The sequence below is a fragment of the Octopus sinensis genome, linkage group LG21 (genome assembly GCF_006345805.1).
Source record: "Octopus sinensis linkage group LG21, ASM634580v1, whole genome shotgun sequence".
Lineage (NCBI taxonomy): Eukaryota > Metazoa > Mollusca > Cephalopoda > Octopoda > Octopodidae > Octopus > Octopus sinensis.
This window is the reverse complement of record NC_043017.1, coordinates 3,182,774-3,195,273: the sequence shown is the minus strand read 5'-3', so window position 1 is coordinate 3,195,273 and position 12,500 is coordinate 3,182,774. Positions and strand designations below refer to the sequence as shown.

General features: G+C 39.0%; 1 protein-coding gene across 1 annotated transcript in view; it reads right to left on the bottom strand.

The window, feature by feature from the left end:
- Positions 1–12,500, bottom strand: part of LOC115223048 (outer dense fiber protein 3-like) — a 19,973-nt gene that overhangs the window by 7,157 nt on the left and 316 nt on the right. Inside the window, exon 1 of the mRNA XM_029793486.2 lies at positions 12,372–12,500. This exon is cut by the window's right edge and continues 316 nt beyond it. Coding sequence (XP_029649346.2) covers positions 12,372–12,471 — 100 coding nt within the window. The 5' untranslated portion in view covers positions 12,472–12,500. The remainder of the gene's footprint in view (positions 1–12,371) is intronic.

Here is a 12,500-nt window from a genome sequence, read left to right as displayed (position 1 = left end):
TTAGCTGATAATATAAGCCCTATTAATAATGAAATAAACGATATTGGAAATGATGTATGTGATTCTAAGTATCCTAGTAGTTAGTCTGTCTCTAGTGTCTCTGTTAACCTAATACTTTATTAATCATGAATGTTACTATTGGTTATTGATCCTGTGCCTCTTTTTAACAAAAGCTTTAGTAACAGTACAATCAATAGTTCTTCACTTGCTAGTAAACGTGATAGTTTTGTAACTTTAAGGATCAATATAAAAGCCTGCAAACATCGAGTGCCTACGAACAAATTTAGTATGAAAATGTTCCGTCCCGACAACGATAAAGTATACTGCTATATGGGTGTTACAGCGTGAAATGTAGATGGAGTCCTCATATATTCTTTCAGTATTTCCTAATACATCATTAGCAAAATGTATTTGGGATCTGAAAAATAGAAACATCGATTACTGTATTTTGTAGTCAATTATCCGAACTGCACCTCATAGCCATTCGATATCATGTCTAAAAGCTATCATTATATTTTTATGATTAAATATTAGGAACTGTATTTTAAAAATGCTTAAATATTTTGTGTATTGTAGAAATACTGGTTTCAAATTGTAGCGCAAGTCCAGCAATTTTGGGAGAAGAGAGTATTTGATAATATCGATCCTACTATTCAAAAGGATGAAAAGCGAAATCGACCTCCGAAAGGATAAAAGGCAAAGTCAACCTCCGAAAGGATGAAAAGCAAAGTCAACCTTCGAAAGGATGACAGACGAAATCGATCTCTGAAAGATGAAAGGCAAATTCGACTTCGGCGGAATTTCAACACAGAACATAATGACGGATGAATTGTTGCTAAGCATTTTGGCCCTCAAGCTAACGATCCTGCTCGACCGCCGCCTTATGTATTGTAGAAATGTAACCAGTTTATTGCACGTAAATTTCAACAACAAAATCTTAGACGGACCCTTAAAGATCACAAGAACCCCGATTGAGAGTCACTCTTCTCTATTATACTTCCTGATTACGTGGTTCTGCTGCCAGTGCCGTCGTCATATGATATCTTTTTATTTAACCCTGGACACATGAAGCAGGTCATTGATAGACAGCTTTGTAATTCTCCCTTGTGTGACAACTGGAGAGGAACATTTATCTTGGCCAAAGTCCAGCCCTTTATCCTTTAAGAATGTAACCAGGTCAAGGCTTCTCTTCATACTATTCATATTTTTTGCATTTACTTTCAGGTCACCTACAAAGAAGATATCGAGTCTGGCTGATGTTTCTGCCTTCCTGAGCGCCAATTATCGTTCAGGTTGCTTCCAACTATAATTAACAGCATCGCAGATGCATGTATGTAAGTATGTATGTATGTATGTATGTATGTATGTATGTATGTATGTATGTATGTATGTATGTATGTATGTATGTATGTATGTATGTATGTATGTATGTATGTATGTATGTATGTATGTATGTATGTATGTATGTGTGTATGCGTGTATGTATGTATGTATGTATGTATGTATGTATGTATGTATGTATGTATGTATGTATGTATGTATGTATGTATGTATGTATGTATGTATGTATGTATGATGTATGTATGTATGTATGTATGTATGTATGCATGCATGTATGTATGTATGTATGTATGTATGTATGTATGTTATGTATGTATGTATGCATGTATGTATGTATGTATGTATGTATGTATGTATGTATGTATGTATGTATGTATGTATGTATGTATGTATGCATGTATGTATGTATGTATGTATGTATGTATGTATGTATGTATGTATGTATGTATGTATGTATGTATGTATGTATGTATGTAGTATGTATGTATGTATGTGTGTATGTATGTATGTATGTATGTATGTATGTATGTATGTATGTATGTATGTATGTATGTATGTAAGTATGCATGTATGTAAGTATGTATGTATGTATGTATGTATGTATGTATGTGTGTATGTATGTATGTATGTATGTATGTGTGTATGTATGTATGTATGTATGTATGTATGTATGTGTGTATGTCTTGATGTTGCAACATGATAAAATGTACTTTGATGGAAGATACATATCCAGACTTATAGACTGTGTGGATGGGTTTCTGTCTTTCCGAAGGTGGGTGTATGAATATATATATCAATGTATTGCGTGTGTATGTGTGTGTGTGGATGCATTGTTCGTGTGATGCATCGAACAGGGCGTGTGAGGATGTGTGTGTGTGTGTGTGTGAATTATTTATCACCTTCATGCCACACTGGACAATTAGCAAACACCTTTCACTAAGCACTTCCTTCCCCACCACCATTGCACTTCACAACGCATCATCACTGTCTCCGCCGCCGTCACCACCACCACCACCACCACCACCACCACCACCACTACTACCACCACCACCACCAAAACAACCGCCACCAAAACAACCACCACCAAAACAACCACCACCACTACCACCACCACACCACCACCACCACCACACCACCACTACCACCACAACCACCACCACCACCACCACCACCACCACTACCACCACCACACCACCACCACCACCACACCACCACTACCACCACAACCACCACCACCACCACCACCACCACCACACCACCACTACCACCACCACTACCACCACCACCATTACAATCACCGCCAACACCACCAACAGCTCAACCATCAGTAACAGCATCACTACCACCACCGCATCCTACAGCTTCCCGATCACCACCCCCACCCCACCCGCCGCCGCCGCCGCAGCAGCAGCCACCCTCCTTCCCGCGAGACCACCTCCACCGCCACCCCACACCGTACGGCGGTCGTTATGTTTGTGTCTGTGTCGGATTGTGGTCGTGTACAGACACGTCGACGGCGTCGATATTGTGTCTCTGTACATTCGTGTATCATTAGCTGTGAGTTCGATCTTGTATTATGCATCAGTGAGCTATCGCCTATACACACACGCTCATATACACATACACTCATGTACATATGCAGATACATCCATACATATGTATACACGTACATACTATTTCTTTACTACCCACAAGGGGCTAAACACAGAGGGGACAAACGGATTAAGTCAATTATATCGACCCCAGTGCGTAAGACCCTACACGCAATCTTTTTCTCTCCTTGTTTCTTTTCTGTGTAACTTTCTGTCGAAGAGCGTAGGCTCGAAACGTAAAAGACTTGTTTTATTTCTATTCCTGAGCGCCTTACTAATACTCCACCTGCCTTCGTCTTTTGTTTATTTTCGTAAACCTTCCCGTTACATACATACATACATACATACATACATACATACATACATACATACATACATACTACATACATACGTACATACATACATATATATATATTTCTTTACTACCCACAAGGGGCTAAACATAGAGGGGACAAACAAGGACAGACAAAGGGATTAAGTCGACGACATCGACCCCAGTGCGAAATTGGTACTTTATTTATCGATCCCGAAAGGATCGATAAATCATTAACGCGCTGTTACAGTACATGTCCCCCTACTACTACTACAACTACTACTACTACTAACTACTACTACTACTACTACTACTACTACCACCACCACCACCACCACACCACCACCACCACTACTACTACTACTACTACTACTACTACTACTACTACTACTACTACTACTACTACTACTACTACTACTACTCATTGCGAACACCGAGTTTTTATTCAGCCCGCAGTTATTTGCAATATCAGGTAATGGAATTATGCAGTGTTTCCTATATATCAGAGACGGCAAATTTCGTCTAGCTATGTGTTTAGTTGCGAGTACAAGTCATTGACAGGACCTAAGAAGGCCGAAATACATGTGGCATTCCCGCTCACGGCTTCCGAAACAATAATTTTTTGGTCTCTCCACGATACATATTGTTTTTATCACACCATGTCAATAATGGATTTATCCTGAGCTGACGAAAACCGCTGTATCTTGCCTGTCAATGGTGTATCTACGTTAAATACGATTCAAAGATGGCTGTTGCGCCTAATAAAACTTGAGAGAGAGAGAGAGAGAGAAAGAGAGAGAGAGAAAGAGAGACAGAGAGAGACAGAGAGAGTGTTACCGCATGATAATTTCTAATCGTTTCCACATTTTCCATGAACCATGCCTCCCCAGATGTATGCAACTGTGCCTGAAGTGCACAACCGTAAAGGAAGAAAAGGACAACTGAATCGGAGATGTTATAGGAGATGTAAAACTGAACCAAATGTCTGAATATGAACTTCAAACAAAGACAAAAAAACATTGGATACGACCAGACAAAACAGATCGGTCGAGATGTTTCAGACATAAGGATCATCGGACAACAGGCGACTCCGGGATACAGACAGAAGAGAATGAATTAGCTTTCTCGCCGCTGAGGTGTATCATTATAAGTACGCCTGAACTAAATCGTTCAGACAAGTGCAGAAGCCGTTATAACCACTAATGAGCAGCTATCATAACAGCTGTTATAGAGTTGTGTTATAGCCATCACTTATACAAGTTATTTCATAGCAACCACGTCTTAGTCGTGTCATTACGACTACAACTTTTCTTTTCATCGTTTTTTTTTTTTGCTTTTACTTGTTTCAGTCGTTAGACTGCGGCCATGCTGGGGCATCGCCCTTGAAGGATTTTTACTCGAATGAATCGACTCTGGTACTTATATTTCTTATTTCTTTCTTGCCCACAAGGGGGTTAAACGCAGAGGGGACAAACAAGGACAGACAAATGCATTAAGTCGATTATATCGATCCCAGTGCGTAACTAGTACTTATTTAATCGACCCCGAAAGGATGAAAGGCACAATAGACATCGGCGGAATTTGAACCGAGGTCGACTTTGCCTTTCATCCTTTCGGGGGTTGATTAAATAAATACCAGTTACGCACTGGGATCGATATAATCGACTTAATCCATTTGTCTGTCCTTGTCCCCTCTATGTTTAACCCCTTGCGGTCAATGAAGAAATATCTACTAGTGAGACTCATTTTTGCCAGCTGAATGGACTGGAGCAACGTGAAATGAAGTGTTTTGTTCACGAACATAGTGCTTAGCTCCGTCCAGAGATCGAAGCCACAATCTTACGGTCGTGAAGGCAACAGCCTAACCATTAAGCCACGCGCCTCTGTTATTATAGATTTTCCTAAATAAATATCCATACTCGGGCATTTGAATAGCGCTATACTGTAACAATCGGTCTTCACACAGTATGTCTGGCTGGACGGATTGGTCTGGCTAGGCTGACCGTGGGTGTAGTATATTTATTGTGAAAAAAAACTAATAATAAATAAATAAAAATTTAAAAAAAAAGGCAATTTTCACAATTTTATGTCCCACTACAGAAAAACAAACAAAACAAAATTGGATCCCGCGCTCACGCACAATTTTCCCGCGCTCACGCACAATTTTCCCACGCTCCGCCCTTGCGGCGTATGCCTCACCTTTGAATCCCTGCAATAAACAAATATTTCGTTACAAAACCACAAGTTATCTGTGTCATTACAGATATCACCTGTCTGTGTCATGAAAGCCGCCACCGAGTTATTGAGTTATTTCATTAGAGACGTCTTCGATTTATATCAGTGCCAACCACCACCGAGCTCTCATTCCAACTATCTGCACTGTCTCACAATCAACAGTCATCTTTTGCCGGTAAAATACTGCTGAGGCGATTCTCTGCATTCACTGTTGATTTACATAAGCGCTTAGTACTAGTGGCTCCATCAAACAGTGGCTTCCATATTGCAGTTAAACAGTTTATGGAAATCTATCTGATTTTATGTAAATCAAATAGAATCTAGTCTAAACCCCAAGGCCTTATTCTATAAATCTTTTACAGCTTATTCAAGGAGAGAAGAACAGTGCCCATGATCACTATTTCTTAAGGTCGTCCGAGATTTCTGGGGTAGGAGGGAGGAAGAGGGCACGCTACCTTCAAACCGGAAATCTGGCCCAGGTGCTTTGGACAGAGTAGATTCCTTTAGAAGTACCTAAGAACTAGGAGGACTTTTGATTCCGAGTGATGGACTAAGTCCACCTCTCCTCCGCGCATATAGGCCCAGGGTGGAGTTCGAATTCAGAAGGCAAAGAGCTGGAAGCGATACTGCAACTGCAGGACATTCCGTTCAACGTCTAACGATTCAACCAATGTACTAATCTAGACTAGTACTTTTTTTACCGACCCTGAAAGGATGGAAGGCAAACTTTACCTTGGCAGGATTTGAGCGCAGAACACAGGGAGTTGGAACAAACACAGCAAGGTATTTCGTCTAACGACTGCCAAATCGCTTGGACTGCAATCATGAGTTCAAGATACGATAATGTTTGATTTAAAGCATGGTGGTCATAATTTTTAGTCATAAGCTTGTTTAATCATTGCTTGCCTGTGGCTAAGCAACAACAACAATAGTCGGCACTGTTCTGTCGAGGCTGTGCCTTTGTACGCGCGCAACATCTTTTACAACTGACGTACACAAGATTTTCAAATGAAATCCAGAACCTAAATTAAGTACATGACTCTTTGGTTTGGCCGTTTTGTTTGATCTGCACCGTTTTCATCGCTACAAGTTAAAGTATATTATTTGGCATTCTTGTATCTTAAGGACGAGGAACACACACGCACACACACGCACATCTTCTCGTGCAAAAAACACTCATAGTATGTAATACATTCACTAATTTTGATAATCACATCTAAGATGGCGAACTGGCAGGATCGTTAGCACAATGAGCAAAAATGTTTAGCGGCATTTCGTCCGTCTCTACGTTCTGAGTTAAAATTCCGCCGTGGTCGACTTTTTCTTTCGTACTTTCGGTGTCGATCGAATAAGTATCAGTTGGGCACTGGGGTCAATATAATAGACTTACTCTTACATTGAAATTGCTGGCCTTGTGCCAAAATTTGAAGCCGGTATTAATATCCACATAGGCTTTAGAATGAAACTCCTTCAACAACACACGTGTTCTCTTCCTGGTGGATTTTGAACTCAAAATCACAAAGGAGGGCGATAAGTGCCAATTTCTACAGGAAGGTCGCTTGCAGAGATATGCCTGAACACTATTAATTCATGTTCTTCAATGTTTGTTAATTAATAGTCACGACTGTATATATATATATTATATATATATATATATATATATATATATATATCTAATATATATATACTTAGCGGGTATTTCGTCTGCCGTTACGTTGTGAGTTCAAATTCTGCCGAGGTCGACTTTGCCTTTCGTCTTTTCGGGATCGATAAACTAAGTACCAGTGAAACACTGGGGTCGAATGTTATCGACTCATCTCCTCCCCCGAAATTTCAGAGCTTGTGCCTCTGGTAGAAAGGATATATTTTATATATATATATATATATACATACATACATACATATATACATACATACATATATACATACATACATCATACATATATATATATATATATATATATATATATATATAATATATATATATATATATATTATATATATATGGGATGAATAGATCTTTATATTAATGATGCATGCAGCAAGACAGGGAATCGGACACCAGTACCAAATAGTTCCAAATGTTGTTAAAAGTTAACAGCATCAAATCCCAGAAATGGACCACCGTTTCGAATCTTTCCTCATCAGATTCCTCCTCTCCCAGTTGACCCAGCCGGGGTTGATGAAGTCCTAGCTTGTGACCTAGCAAACCACTGGTCAGCTCTCTTATCCAAAGCCACCGAGTGGTCTTGCTCTGCAGCTTCAGCGATGGAATTTATAGCCCGCCTCATTACAATTTGAAAAAAACTTGCAGTGATGGAAAGAAATTCAAGAGGGAACCCCTGTGTGCGAGCATTATAACGTATGCAGAAGACATTCCCATCTGTTAGTACAAATCACTTATGGACAATACATATGAAATAAGTGACAAATGAAATAGCGAATCGATGAATAATAGATGATTAGAGGAATAATTAACGCGTTATTCATCAACATGGTGGGTTTATACAACTGCACAGCATGCATGCGGTTTCACGCACCAACATGTGTATATATATATATATATATATATAATATGCATATATATATATATATATATTCATCACCCATTAAGGTGCATTCACTCGAGGCGCGCGCGCACACACACACAAAATAACAAAAATACTAAAAACACTAAAAATACAAAAATACAAAACACTAAAAATAACAAATAACACACACACATATACATGAATATTTGTATGCATATGTGTGTGTGTTTTGAGTTCTATTTTCATGTTTGCATCACCAACCTATATGTATATATACATACATTCATACATACATACATACATACATACATACAGACTGACAGACAGAAAAACACATACATACATACATACATACATACATACATACATACATACATACATTCATACATACATACATACATACATACAGACTGACAGACAGAAAAACACATACATACATACATATATTTCATATTTCATCATTGCTACCACCAGCATCATCATCATCATCATCATCATCAGACTCTGGGTTGCCTTCCCAAGGAGCTGTGATCGAAACATTGCCATCTAATCATCCCCCATCGAGCCTTGAATCATCTTCAATTATATTTATAAGCAACAAACATGGATCTCGTGCCAATAGAACCTGGATACATTCAAATACTCGCGTGAATGACAGGTTTTTTTTCTTTATGTTCAAAGAACGTATTACAGACAATTAAATTCAAATCCTATTCGTAAAACTAGAAAAAAAAAAAAAAATGCTCAACTTGAGTTTGACTTAGTTTCATTTCATGATGTGCTGAACAATTTCATTTCTATACAGCTTTGTTGTACAGAAAATATTGAGCAGAGTTCTTCTTGACCGGCTTCGCCAACATGCTGTGATATCCTTCTGTCTCTGGCCTTTTGTGAAGTTTTCCCACTGCGCGTGGAACCGGTTTCATTGTTCTTTCAGCTCGTTAGTTGCATGGAAATCCATCGAACGGTGATACAAATCTAACCTTGTTTCGTTGATCTCACGAAGGTTTTCGATTCAATGAACCATGGTATGCTATGAATTTGCTTGGCTCTCCGTCGGTCACGGCGATGAGGGTGCTAGCGCTGATCCGATTAACAGAACAATCTGCTCGTGAAATTATCGTGCAAGCGGCTGAGTACTCCACAGACACGTGTGCCCTAAACGTAGTTTCTCAGGGAGATTCAGCGTGATATAGAATGTGACAAGGCTGACCCTTTGAAATACAAATTCGACTCATTTTTGACAGCTGAGTGGACTGGGAGCAACATGAAATAAAATGTCTTGCTGAAGGACGCAACTCATCGCTAGAAATCGAACTCACAACTTTACAATTATGAACCGAATGCCCTAACCACTAAGCCACGCGCTATGAATGTCTCAGAAAATTTGGCTCTCCTCATAAACGTGTAATTTTAATTTCATTTGTTTTCATTTAAAAAAAAATTATAATAGCCTAAAAATTTTAAGAGTATACACAGAAACACACACGTACGCTAACAAGGAAAAACAGTTTGTTTGTGGCTGAGATGATTTTGATTAGAAGTTATTCAATCCGGACGTGTTGGAGACAAAACGGCACTAATAAGGCAAAAAAAAAAATTTTTTTTAATCTTCTTGAGAAACCAAATAGTCTTTCCTTCCTTCTTGCCAAGTTTGAAGAAAATATCTCTTTTGCATCTTACTTTTTTGGTCTCTTAAATATACTGCATTCTGTGGCATTATTTCAAGCCAGTCGGCTTTTTTTTTTGCGCAAACTGCACGTGCATTTTTTTCGATCACAACAGCTGATGTACATGAATGTACAAATGCACGTTCCCACGGCTTTATCGATCGCATTCTCATTTGGAATCGATTTTTGTAATTTTTTCAAGACTTATACACGCCCTGATACCGTCGGTATCTACATATCAAATTTGAGCGCAATCGGATGGAGGATGCCCGAGATCCTAGAAGACACACACACACAGACAGACAGAACGGATTTTATATAAAAGATATACATACATATGCGTATGTACGTTCGCATGCATGCGTGCATGTATGTGCACGTAAATATGCATGAATGTATGTTGTACATGTGTCTGAATTCCAGTTTTATTTCAAAAGATTCTCACCAATAAAGAACCGGTTTCCAAACCCGATAAAATGCTCTTTCTTTGGAATTTGCAAAACATTAACTATTTACTCCTACTTTGTATATATGTATATCTGCAAACGAATGTATGTTCGCATGCGTGCATGTCATTGCCTGTCGAAGCCTGTATATTTTGATTGAAGCATTCGTACACATACACGTGGATATGTCTGTGGAGGCGCAATGGCCCAGTGGTTAGGGCAGCGGACTCGCGGTTTCGATTCCCAGACCGGGCGTTGTGAGTGTTTATTGAGCGAAAACACCTAAAAGCTCCACGAGGCTCCGGCAGGGGATGGTGCTGATCCCTGCTGTACTCTTTCACCACAACTTTCTCTCACTCTCTCTTCCTGTTTCTGTTGTACCTGTATTTCAAAGGGCCGGCCTTGTCACTCTTTGTGTCACGCTGAATATCCCCGAGAACTACGTTAAGGATACACGTGTCTGTGGAGTGCTCAGCCACTTACACGTTAATTTCACGAGCAGGCTGTTCCGTTGATTCGGATCAACCGGAACCCTCATCGTCGTTACCGACGGAGTGCTTCTTCTTAGGATATGTCTCTACGCGTACATATGAAACTATTTCAGGCTGAACGCCTGGAATGTTTTACATTATTTCACAGATACATTAATGACTCGTAGATCTAATTTCCTAATTAGCTGTATGCTTCCTAGTTTAGAGGAGCTCTGGGTGTGTACGTAGGCGTGGCTGTGTGGTTAAGAAACTCGATTTTGAAGCATGTGGTTTCGGGTTCAGTTCCACTGCGCGGTACCTTAGTCAAGTTTCTTCTGATATAGATGCGGCCCCTTCAAAAGGCTTGTGAATGAATTTGGCTGTGGAAAACTGTGTGGAAGCCCGTCGTACATACATACATACATACAGACAGACATAACTGCAACATACATACATACAGACATACATATATACATACATACATGCATACATATATACATACATATATACATGCATACATACATACATACGTACATACATACATACATACATACATACACGTATACATACATATATACATACATACATACATACATACATATGAGTGTGTGTGTGTGCGTATGAATATATATGTGTGTTTATGTGTGTCTTCGATTTTGTTCCCGCCTTCGTCACCGCTTGACAACCGGTGTTGATTTATTTATGTCCCTGTTACTGGAAGTTCAACATAAATGATCAACAGAATAAGTAATAAACTTTAAAAAAATATATAAAAATGGTTCTGGGATCAATTTGCTCGACTAAAGCTAAAACCTTTAACAAATCGGGGTCCCCAGCGCATCCCCAGTCATATAACCGAAACAAGAATATAAAAGACACATGCGTGTGTATGTGTGCCTGTGTTTGTGTGTGTCTGTGTTTATGTGTGTGTATAAAATAAGTGAAAAAAATATTTAGTAAAGACACAAACGAATAGCATATATTGAGGGCGCAAACAGACGGAAGGCAGACACATAAGGTCCCTAATCCTTCATGGTGCGAAACTGAGTAATGCCATCTGGTTGATAACTGATGATGAATTAGGGACCTTCTGCTTGTGCCCTAGATATAAGTTTTACGCTGTTTACTTTACGTTTGTGTATTTACTATATATCTTTTCACTTAAGGAACAGAACGCAACCCACACCGGCTTTTATTAACGGTAAGTTCTATGCGGGGGTGGCCCTCAAAAGTAGGCTAGAAATAGATCCGCTATGGTCTTACCACTAAGAAATGTTCTCATAGCGAATCTATTTCTAGCATAAGGGTGTCCACATAGTGGTTTCCCGCTAATATGTATTTAATACAATTTTACTGAACCTTCATTTTTTTTTATATGATAGACCACTGGTGTGAAATCGATGTTAATTAAATTAATATCTAATTTCTCACCCTACATACATACATACAGGGTGGCCCAAAATTTATATATATGCACAGGGTGGCCCAAAAGTAGGTTTAAAGTTATCAAATTTCTTTTAGAACATTTTAGTAAATTTAAATTTCTATCTTACAAGCTGAAAAGGGAACTTGACGAAATTAACCAAATTATCATAGAATAACGGTTTCGGTTTCATGTTATTTTTTTATATATATATAAGATCTAAACTGTTGATACATGAATGTGAAAGTGATAGTTGAATAACTGTAAACCTACTTTTGGGCCGCCCTGTATGTGTGTCTGAGTGTATGTGTTCAAGGGGCGACAGATGTCAGCTTCCCTTTAAAACTTACCCACAAACTTTGCAAAAATCTCGTAGGCTTTCGACTTCTTTTCATCCGTCTTTTTCTTCAATGACATTTGACTCCTATTGTTTTGTCGTTTACCCGTCATCTTAGGCAATTTTTTTTTTGTCTTTTTCG